The sequence below is a fragment of the Curcuma longa genome, chromosome 11 (assembly GCF_044706935.1).
Source record: "Curcuma longa cultivar G26 ecotype Majalengka, Jawa Barat chromosome 11, ITB_CL_G26_1.1, whole genome shotgun sequence".
Lineage (NCBI taxonomy): Eukaryota > Viridiplantae > Streptophyta > Magnoliopsida > Zingiberales > Zingiberaceae > Curcuma > Curcuma longa.
The window spans coordinates 7,282,574-7,294,695 of NC_133871.1; the positions used below are offsets into that span (position 1 = coordinate 7,282,574).

Genomic DNA, 12,122 nt, shown 5'->3' on the forward strand with positions numbered 1-12,122 from the left:
TGGTTTGCATCAAGATATGTTGTGGTAAAGGAAATCAATTTGGTTTATCTTGGTTGATCCACAACATTTTGTAAATATTTATAGGCATATATCATATCTTTTGTTACATCAAATCACTTCTATCTAATTTGTGTCGGTTCTCTTTCTCTCTGGTACTATATAACACATCCGTTGCAATTTATTTACCATCACCTTCTCTTTATCTTTTCAGATTACAATGCCTGGGGAGAATCGGGCTCGTCTTATCAAATTGGTAAGTGCATTTTTGAATTATGCCAATCATAGACACTAAAATTTGTTGATTTTCTACAGTGTGGAATGAGCATTTCTAAATTTTTATCACGTTTACAATTTTTCATTACATATTTCTCATTGGACATGAATTTTGCCTTTAGCATTTCTCTTCATGTTGTATTTCCTTTGAGAGAAAGAAAGGAAGACAAAGAATAAGAGGTGAAAGAAAAATAAACATTTCTTTGGAGGGAAAGTTGGTAGGAAAAAAAAGTGAGGGGAAATCTTCTTTTTCTCAAAAATTTTCCATCCAAATTGGGCACAAAGTATCACTTGAGCTACTTTGCTTGCTCATTGCCCCCGACTATGACTCCAGTTGCTACATTTCAGGAAATTATTTGTTATTTAACTTTAAAAAAAATAAAGATATAATGAAAAATTTATTAATTTTTTCCTTTCATATTCAAATACCAATTCCTTTAAGGAAACACAGCTGCCTTTTTCCTTCTCTTTTCTTGCATTCATATTTCTTGCATTTTATCTCTCTCCAAAGTAAAACCGGCTTGGTGATTTCATAAATACAGTGTTTTAGATGTTGTAACTCATGCTTGTTTGTCATCTCTGTTGCTGCTCTTATTATGTTGTTTACTGTGATTTTTTACAATAGGTTTTATGATACTCATCCTATTATATATGCATAATTGTCCCGATTTGGGTAGTCCTTCTGTTTTGCGATTTTTTGTGTTTGTAAGCTGAATTGACCACCATTGACACCAATTAGTATGTGCTGGTAACTGTGATAGGAAAAGGTACTGTCACATTCTTTTGTGGTCCATGAAGGTAATGCTTAGCAAATTGGCTTGGGAAGGCTAATAAAGTTGTCAAGAAATTAATGATTAATGTAATTTTTTATGGAAAACATTAATTTAAAACTGAAAATTTTCATGAATCAAACAAGTTCATGTTTCCTTCTCTTGGCATGGCATATTGTTGCCTTTCCTTCCCAGACACACTGTGATACTATGTGCTATGATGTCCTTGTGCCACGTGATTGTGAATCTCTTGTGCTAATTGATATACTTTAAGAAGCTTCAAGCTAGTGAAGAAGGTTAATTATTGTTCAGTTTAATAAGATCAGGAAACATACTAAAATAAATAGAGGAAAGTGGAGATTATATGGAGAAGCAAAATCAATCGCTATTGAAAGAAAGAAATACTCCAGTCTTCTACATCATTTCTCAAGCAAAGAATCTGTTATATACCCAGCCGAACTCCAACTCAATAATGAACTTTGATCGTCTTGGTGTTAGCAGGTGGAGTTTGTTAACTGGTTATTCAGATTGAGTTTGTGTTTAGTTTATTTTGGTTAAGTGGAGTTATTTATGGTATAACTGTGAGTTTCTATTTGGTAGTGGAGTTGTAGGAGGCTTTGGTATTGTAAATGACTTGGGAAGTGCGATAGTGGGAGTCTGCATCTATGTTCTAATAGAGTAAATATTTAGTCGTGTGGCTTAGTTTGAGGTTTGTAAACATTTTACATATGAGAATAGATGGTTAAAAAGTGGAGTTCATGATTTCAAATTGTGGCATTGGTATTGATTGTGGTCCCAACCTACAATGTAACATATCGATCCAAGATGCTAGTCAACAGTGGCTTGATTTTGATATTGATGGCCAACTGTTTCATGAATTTATAATTTATTTCCTATTGTGTCATGCCCCGGGGTCTAATACCCACTCACGAGGAGGTACCTCACTTAGTGACAATGTGACAAAAGGGAACCAAAAGCCAAACAACTATATACTAACTCAAAATAATTAATAAATTCAATGAACTTTATATATTCATATATTTTTTCCCTACAAGTACAATGAAAACTATACATGTAAAATATCATATGAACAAAATAAAAATACAATGAAATAAAAATCAAATCAGTAATCAGCAAGCAGATGGAGATCTCTGAGCAATTCTATGAACTAGCTGAAACTAATATGGTGCTATACAATGTCATCTCAATGATTGACTCTCTTTCATCCTTGAGATATCCTGATAGACTCTGACCTAGGTTGCACCAAATGCCCCTCCACATAGCTGGTGCACCACACCACTTTCCCTGCTGTTGTGTTTGCCAACTACTGCATTTATTGTGGTGTTATCACTTTATCACTCTCACCATCTCCATTCACATCAAACTTATCTTCAATGGTAGAGTCAAAACTTCTCCATTAGGTTGATGTGAGAAGCCATCAACTCTCATTCTGCTATGATGTTGGCCCCTTTGCCAACCACTGTTGCATGGTGTATCTGTGATTTCATCTGACCCTTATATTAGCCAGTCTAGTATATAACTGCACTTCAATATCCTACACGGATCCACTGGTCACCAGTCACAACAAGGGTTACATACTCTGCTAATCTTTGATGGGCAGCCTCTGTTGATACTTCCGCTTGGATCATAATGACATAGCAAACTGATGGTCTAAATGGTCATTTCCCTGATCTTATGTGGGGAAATGATCATTTGCAGAAACCAACCATAGGAATGACCATGTGGAAATATTATGAACACTTAGAACTATGTCAAGAGAGGTGCAAAACATGCGCTCAATGACAACCATGTTTTTGAAGGAGGGAGCATTAGGTATGGGATCCAATTCCTAAATACCAGTAAATTGTGGAAATCTTGGTGTTAACTTTAGTTTGATAACTAGTTATTTGGGTAAATTTGTGCCTATTTTTTTTTCTGAGATCATATCAGAATATGAAAAATGAGTGAATGTAGAAAACAAAGTAAGAACATCTGGAAGGAAGAACCTTTGGAAATTAATTAGTTTCAGTTTCAGTTCCCTGTCATTACAAATGTAACCAATAATTGATTTCCAACTTCATTAAACTGTTAATAGAGATGCAAGAGGCCTGTTACAATCCAAAGGTTTTGAAATTACAATTTTGTATAATTTTCCTTTTTGTGTGTTCAATCTTCTCTGGCAATGCCTTAATATAATATTCTTTTGGAGTGTAGAGAAGTTAAATGTATATTTATTTGCTAGTGAAGAAGAAGGGTGTAATGCTGTAATTGCTAATTTGTGAAAAAACCACCAACTAATGGATTTTTATTTTGGTGGCGCTGAATTTGAAAGCCGGTGATCGGGATATAAAAAGAGTGTATGCCTTTTACATGTTCAGATGTCTTGGTCGTGGTTGTTCGACCAATTGATAAATTGGTGCATCCTATACCTGCTCCCCCCTCTCTTTTTAAGGGAAAAGATTTAGATGTTCTAAATTCATATTTAAAATTAGTATGGACTTATGGAAATTGTCTAAATATTCATTTTAAAATCTTTGCTACTTCCAAAATTTGGATTTCTTTGTGCCAGTTTTAAATTTAGTTTTTGACATTTGTTATGCAGACTAAATGGCTAGTTGACTCATCACTGGTTCCATCTAGGCTTTTGCAGGAGCGATGCGAGGTGAATCTGTTTAATTGTTTAGTTGAATTATGTGTCGACTATTTCATGGATTATTTAATTTCATTTTTCTGACTGATTTCTTTCATTCCAATACTTCATTAATCCTTCTTCTAGGAAGACTTTTTGTGGGAATCTGACTTGAGTAAGATTAAAGGTCCAGATTTGAAAATGAAGGAGGTAATTGATTTAGTTAAAATGTTTTATTCTGGAATTTTAATCCTTGTGATATATTTGCTGCTTGTAATTCTCTATAGACATTCATTCTTAGGTAGTTTCTTTGCTTTATATGTACCATTCTTTATTTTCACACATTGGAGAGTCAAGGAAAGGTATTTGAGTTGATTGATGAGGGGAACTGAGTATCTGAATCATCACTTTTTGTTGCAGGTCAGAGTAAACACTCGCCTTCTTTATCAACAAACTAAGTTCAATCTTCTAAGAGAAGAGAGCGAGGGATATGCCAAGCTGGTAAAGAATCTATTTGATATCTGAATTGTTTTTGACTTATAGTAGTAATTCACCCAAAGGTTAATTGATTTCCAGTATATATAATTGCCCTTGTAACTATCATGGTTCAAAGCATGTGCTTCCTAAAGCTGTTCTTCACAAAGTACATATATAATGATTTGCACCAGTTACTTTCAATCTTTAAGCACTTTACTTTGGGCTAATGTTCCATTAGCATGGAGCCAACAATTCTATTAACAAACCTTTTGTGGTAATGGGCATTGACTCTAAGATGAGTTGTGCAGTGACATGATATGGGCGTACCAAACAAGCAAATTTAATTGGTCATAATTGTCAATACATACGTAGATTATGATTTATATATGCCTTGGTGCTAATACAATGTGAGGGTATGTGGGTAATCTTGTAGGAAAGGTAACATAACTGCATAACCATGATTTTGCATGTAAATACCTTAAACACCTATTCAACATCAATATATGACCATGGTTCACAATACCAAATCGTGTTGTTCGAAACAGGTGGAATTTACCATTCCACTCATTGATCGACACCAACACTGACATTGTGCGGAGATGTGAGGTCATAACAACCTCGCTATGATCACGCAGAGGCTTCTATGAGGTTGTGAGGCCACCACGACCTCATGACAACCACACAGAGGCTTTTGCATGGTTGCGAGGCCACTGTGACCTCGCGGCGGTCAAGGGTAGGCTGCCAATTAGTTTAGTTTATTTTTCCTTTCTTCTTTCCTCGTTTAGAATTTAGTACATCTTAGTTTAGGGTTTAGGCTATATTTTCATCTGTTTAGGTTTAGGGGGTTTAGGGTTTAGGATAGTTAATTTCTTTTCCTTTTATTTTTTTACAATTAATTCCTTTTCCTCCAATAAAAAGCATCTATAACAATTAAATATTGATAAAAATATTTTTATATTTTAAAAAGTACAGAAATTTTAACAGCATGACACAACATGAGATGGTACCTAAACCATATCATTCTGCTCATAAATTGAAATTTTGGAATGGCTTGAAATTTCATGTAGTTTATTTATTTTGGCACATGTATTCCATGTGGTTGAATTTGTTAAGATTCTTCAGGAAGCACTACTACTTTAGTTTTTCCAAAACTGCTGAATTCTAATACCTGAAATACCAGATAATTTTTTTGTTGATTATGGAGCTCAAATAAGCATCTGCATGTCTTTGTTAGCTAAATATCATCTCAAGCAATCAATATTTTGGTTGAGTTAGATATTTTGTTTTAATAGTGCCAGATCTAGAAGGGTTAGCCTCAAATAGGGAGAGAATTGGTTTAGTTTTGTTTGAATATTTTCAAATAATTGTACTGCTACATGCTACATTTCCAAATAATTATTGAATTGATTTTGTAGGTAACACTTCTTTGCCAAGGTGTATTGGAAGGGATGTCTGCAAACACTTCTACAGTGACAATCAGCACAATAAAGGTTTTAATATTACTGCTTTATGTTTTCATTCAGAACTTCAGTAAGCTGGTTCTTATTGTAATTTATTATGCAGTCATTGATTGGACATTTTGATCTGGACCCCAATCGTGTCTTTGATATTGTAAGTTGGCTATTAATGAGTATGCACATTTTTCATATGCTCACAATTTTCGCATATTAGTATTTTTTAAATATTTTTGCTTATGATTGAAATAACTGCTTTGTTACCATGTTCAAAAATTGAATGCAATTTTATGATGAAAGACAATTTATGATTTTGTTTTTCTTGTGCTGCTGTTTCTAAGGTTTTGGAATGCTTTGAACTCTATCCTGACAACCACACTTTCTATGATCTGATACCTATTTTTCCGAAGGTATGCATTAATGCCTACTTTAATTTCTTCTTTGCTGAACTTTTTGCCAGTTTCCGCCTCTTAATTTCTTTGAAAATTTCTGTTTACAGTCACATGCTGCTCAAATTCTGGGGTTTAAGTTCCAATATTATCAACGGTTAGAAGTAAACAGTCCCGCTCCACCTGGGCTTTTCCGGTTAACAGCTTTGCTTGTCAAAGCTGAGTTCATAGATCTGGATAGTATGTAAGTTCTCTATAACTAGTTTCTTAGCATCTAACATTGTATTTTTTTACCTTGTCTCTGCTTATGTTGGCCTTATTTTGATCACAAATGACAAGTAACCCATATTTTAAGTTGTTCATGTGGTATTTTGTTTGTTGCCTCATCTTGATATTATTCAACACGTTTAGCCATTCGTCTTTTTTAAACTTGGTGTTAGAGCAAGATTCTAACATGATACTATGTGAACCATCAATTTTCATTTTTTTCTTGACAAGAAGCAGACACATTGTTTCCTTTTGTATTATGTCATTTTGGTACTTTGACAGCACCCTAGCATCACTCATGATTTATTATATATCTGAGGATAAAATGTGCAATGGAGTTGGCACTCTTGTGTCTGTTACTTTCTTTAGCATTATTTCTTAAGGTTGCTTCTTTCCTACATGGGATCCTGTGAGCGTTGTGCATGTGTAATTCTATGAGAATTTTGATAGTTCTTAGCTACTTTTTTGCTTCTGCACAGTTATTTTCTACTCTGCGAGTTCTTTGGGGTTTTTTTTTGTATACCTTCTCATTTGTGAATTTGTCCAAGTTATTAACAATCATATTTCTTTTTTTTTTTCACATAACACTACATTATGTAACAGTGCAGTGTTATAAATTTCAAAAGAATATTTTTTCATAAACTACTTGGGTTATTATACATTTTAGCTTACTGTTTAATTGAAAGTTCATATTAGTTGTAATTGTGTGCTTGGTGACTGTAATTTGCATGCAGTACAGTAGAGCACCTTTTATTTTGGGTTATTTCTTGATATCTTGTTACAATAATTGTTATCTGATAGTGCTAGGCTATGAGAGAATTTGATGCCATGATTCTATGCTTAAGTTGGATGGAATTGGGATGATAGTAATGTCTTGGTGATATTGACACGACTTAGCATGCAACCTATTGATATTTATAATGTTTTAGTTGGTTAATGTTCCAATGTTAAACATGGTCAAATGACTTTTTTTTTTGTCTTATTTGACATGCATTCGAATGCTCACCATAATTGCTTTTTGTACGTGTTTACATCTGTTTGTTATCTTGAATTCAACACTACTGGCATTTTAATTTGTCTCTTTCAGATGCTCACATTTGCTTCCGAAGGATGATGAGGCATTTGAACTCTATGATGGATTTGTAGCAAGACGTTTGGATGAGGTGCATTTTATTGTTACATATCTTTTATATAAGCCTGATGTTGAGTGCTGACCATGTGAATCTATTAAACAACAATAATCAATGATTCCCAAGTACTTGGAGTTGGCTAAATGGTATTTTGTTTGGTATTGAATTCTATAAGGCTATGCCACTATTAATATCCACTATTAAGGGTATTTTGTTCTCTATTATCCCACCTAGTGGGATAAGGCTTGGTTGTTGTTATTGCAAAGAGAGTCTTCTTTGTCCTCTCTTTGCCCTTCTGACCTTCAACTCTAACTAATTCAGATTGATGGTATTTTATTGGTTCACTTTGAATATGCCCATCTTTATCTATGTTCTTTCATTTTACCAATCTGTTGATGCTACACTTTGAATATGTCCATTTTTGATTCTATGATCATTAACATCCTCATGCATTCATTTAAACATTATCCTCTATTACACCTAAAATCTTTTAAAGTACAAAAAACATATCTTCTTACATGTTAGCAGTTTTTCCACATATAATACCTCCTTTTATTTAGTTAGTCAATGAAATTTTTTAGTCTATCACTTGTTAATCTGTTGGTCAAAAAGCAACATTCCTTTTTTGTTCCACACTTTTTTTCTGTCTGTTGGTTTTTTGCTATATTTTGGCTGTTCCTTTAAGATATTCAAATTGCACATAGAAAATTTAGATGCCCACAAAATATTTTAGGTGAAATTATTGTTTTATACAGGTTAACAAGATTGGCAAAATTAATCTCGCTGCAACTGGCAAAGATCTAATGGATGATGAAAAGCAAGATGTTGCTATCGATCTATTTGCTTCTTTAGATATGGAGAGTGAAGCAATCAAAGATCGGGTGCCAGAAGTTGGAAATAACCAAAAACTTGGTTTATTAATCGGCTTCCTTTCTGTTGATGATTGGTAAATATGTTGTGCATAGAAGATGGATTTCTTGATAATTTTACTTTTTTTTCTTCCTAAATTGATATTTTATATGGATATAAGCACATGTTCTTTCTGACACCACTTAGTGAGATAAATTGTTGTTGTTGTTGTTGTTGTATGAGCACATGCTCTTTAGTATTTTCTTTTGTCTGTCAAAGATGCATTTTATTGGACTTCTTTTATGCTGATTTGGTAAAATTTTGACAATACTGGTGTTTAGCACTATAGGCATTAGGCAACACCGGCATTGAAGATTGGTTTTCTTGTACTTTGTGCTGGGGTTAACCTCTGGAAATAGTTATAATGTCTACCTTTATTTCAATGCCTGTATTCGACTTATTTAAATTAGTCTTAACTTAGGTTTATTTCACATAATCTTCATTTTGTTTCATGACACGAACTTCCCATTTTCATCTATTAATCTTCTAAAAATGTGAGTGTGGCACAATATTATCGGCCGCAGGAGCTGAATGGGATGGAGTTTACTGATGTGAGGATTTCAAGTATCCTTGGATCTGTTGAGAGAAGTGAAGCCAATCTTCCATTGATTGAGAGGATATGCAAAGTCATTAGAGGGTGTTGTAGCCTGTTTGTCTTCATCTGTTCTTATTTGTGCAATTGTTTGCATGTTTTATTCATCTATTATCATGTATATAATTGTTTACAAAGCTGCAACTAAGCCATATAAATTGATACTTTCTCTCCTCAAACATGGACTTCCTTAAAACATGATCATCTCTTCACTACCACACAAGTAATCAACTGCAACAACTGAACTTCTTACAACAGCACTATCAAATAACTTACAATCTAAAGATTACTCCAATATATTAACTTCATTTGGCTCAAATAAACTGGATACAAACTAGACACAAATTTGATAGACGTAAGAATAACTATTTTGGATGGTTGGTTTCCATATAGAAACAAGTTCTTGCATAAGCTCGCAGAAATGACCATTTGGTTTGCTGGTTGGCTACACCAGTATGATCTGAGATACTTCCTAAAATCTCAACGAAGGCTTCCTTCTGTAAGTTATGGGAGAGCATGGGACAGGTTTCAACTAACAATGAGCATTAAGCTTCCTAGTGTCTTTTTGTTGAAATCATTGTGATTGTAGAATCAAGAATTTGATTTCAATCCTTATTCACCTATTATTACTTTCATTTATCTGAATTCTTGTTTCTGAAGGTGTTTGAATTGTTGCCTTAACTGTTCTGTAATAATTTCATGCTATTCTTTTATATTCTGGCTGGAATTCCCTACTTGTTCTCATGGAAATGGAACCTTGGATTTCAGGTACCATGCCCAAATTCTCCTTGATCGGCTTTCTCGGCTAAATCCAGTTGAGCATGTTGAGATTTGTGATGGCTTATTCAGGTATGCTTGATTTTTGGTATTCTTCTTTTATTGTTATTTTTTGTCACTTCATTCCTTTTCCTTATTATATTGAAGTGTATGATGTCTGATTTTGATCAGCCACTTCAGGAATAACACTCCACTGAGCATTTATTTTGGTAGTTTCCTTGTGAAATTATCCTACTGTCGGACCAAATATGAGTATCTTTGCCTAGATCTTTCTCCAAAAGATGGATTAGAGAGATATTTAGATGGTAACAGAGTCGGTTCTCATTTATGACCGTTTTTTTTTCACATGTGGATAAAGCTAAAAATTTATGGCTGAGAATTAATTTATCTTGCATTTGTACAGTTCTACATTTTGAAAATCTAATCCATATATAATGGACTTGCTTAGGATGAGGTGATTCCAAAATATGTCACCTTTTATAGTTATACCCAAGCATTGAAATCTTGATCCATTATAGATTCTGGTCCTTTGTTGATTTTTGTAATTTGAATGTATGCTACATTGAGTTATTACAAATTGTTTTGGGATGAAGAGGGCGATAGCAATCAACCAAGACCACAGCCAATGTCAAAGCATAAAGATCTAGATTACATATATCAACGAAAAAAAATAAATGAAACCTTCCATCCTGATTTTTGACTCTTATTAGCTTGTATAGGTCGACTAGGAGGTGTATCTTGTTACTAGCACTCTCTAATACACTGTTTGTAGAGTTTTACTAACCTAGCAAATCCTGTGCTGGATATCACTGATATATAAACACAACTCTCACATCAGTTTTATGAAGGCATAGACACACCTTTGTTCTGTCTAGGACCAATGGGATTCTATTTAACTGTTCAAGGGCTTACTCAAATATCTCATTTAATCTAATATGCATATAGATGGAAGTTGTTGCTTAGGGTTATGACTTTGATTCTTCCCATAAATTCACATGGTATCAGCTATAGGCAGGATCTTGCTGCCCCAAAGTCTGTGTATTGAGAGTGTGCACCCTTGCTGGTGAATTCTTTCCTTGCTTCAATGGTTGTGGTTTGTGGCAGTTGACTGTAGATTTAGAGAGGATTGCACCATCTGTGATCCTTACTAGATTGTGATCTCCTACCTTACAAGATCACAACAGCATCATGTCTTTCTGCCTCATGATTCTCCTGCTCACTTGTGATCCGTTTGCTTTAGCATAGATCTGCTATAGATACTGGCATCAGTTTCTAAGGATTAAAATTTTAAATTTTAATCTGATAGAAGCACTGGTCCTAGTTTGATCAAGTGTGTTAAAATATTGACTCATGATATGGTCCTGTATGCGTTGCATCATTTTGTCTGGTCTCGGGTGATTCTTAGCTGTCCCATAGTTCCAAAATACCTATTTTACCTTAATATTTATAAAGTTTCATATCTAGATTAAACAGTAACTGTCAATGTGAATATCCATTATATTCTTGTTCTGATTAGGTTGTGTGACATACTAAAGATTGATCATGTCAGTGTCACTTTCTAATATCTTGTTAGTAGTGTTTTGGCTGACACTAAAATGGATGACACTGTGCCTAGCAAATTAAGAGCGGGACCATATTGGATATGCTAACATGACATTCACACTAGTGTTTTAAAGGCTTAGACACAACTAATCTCTAAGACTTCACGGGCCTATGGAAAAGGTGCAGGCACACATAGGAAAAGTAAGGGATAAACCTGCATATTGTACAAGGACCTATTTATAATTATCTCATTCAATCTAATATACATATAGTTAAAATGTGGCTACCTTGGCTTTTGATTTGATTCTTCCTCATGAATTCACATGGTATGAACTGTAGCATGACTAATGTCATGTGACTCGGTTATAACCTGTCTAACCTTTTTAATTATACAGATTGTGTCACATAACATGTCTAACTCATTTTATCAAACGGGTCATAAACTAGTCAATGGGTCATTGTGGCTTTAAGATTTTGTCCCTTAAATGGGTTGGGTCTGGGTTTAGATTAAATGTACCACGAGTCAGTGAGAGAAGACCTATTTTTGACCTATCAACCCAAATTGCCACTCATTGTAGCTAGGAGCTCGCTGCCCCCACATCCATGACATCCTTAATGTCTGCCATAGTGTGCTCCATTGGGGATAAGGATGGGGTTTAGATAGTGTTTCACTGTTTCTAAAATTGGAACTGACAGGAACTGTGGCATTACTGGTTCTCTTTTATAGTCGTACCAATTCAAAATCTAGTTCAACCAGGGCGCTCTCCATCAATAGGACTGGAGGTTGACTGTTGGTCCCTGGTTTAACCAGTTGCTCTAGCCGTTGGCTTGGGTTAAAAAACACTGCTTTTGACTGTTGTCTTCCTATTTAAGAGATGCTGTGCTCCTTACTAGATTGTGGGCTCCTACTGAT

At 34.4% G+C, this 12,122-nt stretch overlaps 1 protein-coding gene across 1 annotated transcript in view; it reads left to right on the forward strand.

The window, feature by feature from the left end:
- Positions 1–12,122, forward strand: part of LOC141838851 (THO complex subunit 2) — a 37,372-nt gene that overhangs the window by 4,715 nt on the left and 20,535 nt on the right. The window contains exons 3-13 of the mRNA XM_074726449.1: positions 212–253; positions 3,646–3,705; positions 3,820–3,882; positions 4,093–4,173; positions 5,565–5,639; positions 5,713–5,760; positions 5,945–6,013; positions 6,103–6,236; positions 7,347–7,422; positions 8,145–8,335; positions 9,659–9,739. Of these exons, the coding sequence (XP_074582550.1) occupies positions 212–253; positions 3,646–3,705; positions 3,820–3,882; positions 4,093–4,173; positions 5,565–5,639; positions 5,713–5,760; positions 5,945–6,013; positions 6,103–6,236; positions 7,347–7,422; positions 8,145–8,335; positions 9,659–9,739 (920 nt within the window). The remainder of the gene's footprint in view (positions 1–211; positions 254–3,645; positions 3,706–3,819; positions 3,883–4,092; positions 4,174–5,564; positions 5,640–5,712; positions 5,761–5,944; positions 6,014–6,102; positions 6,237–7,346; positions 7,423–8,144; positions 8,336–9,658; positions 9,740–12,122) is intronic.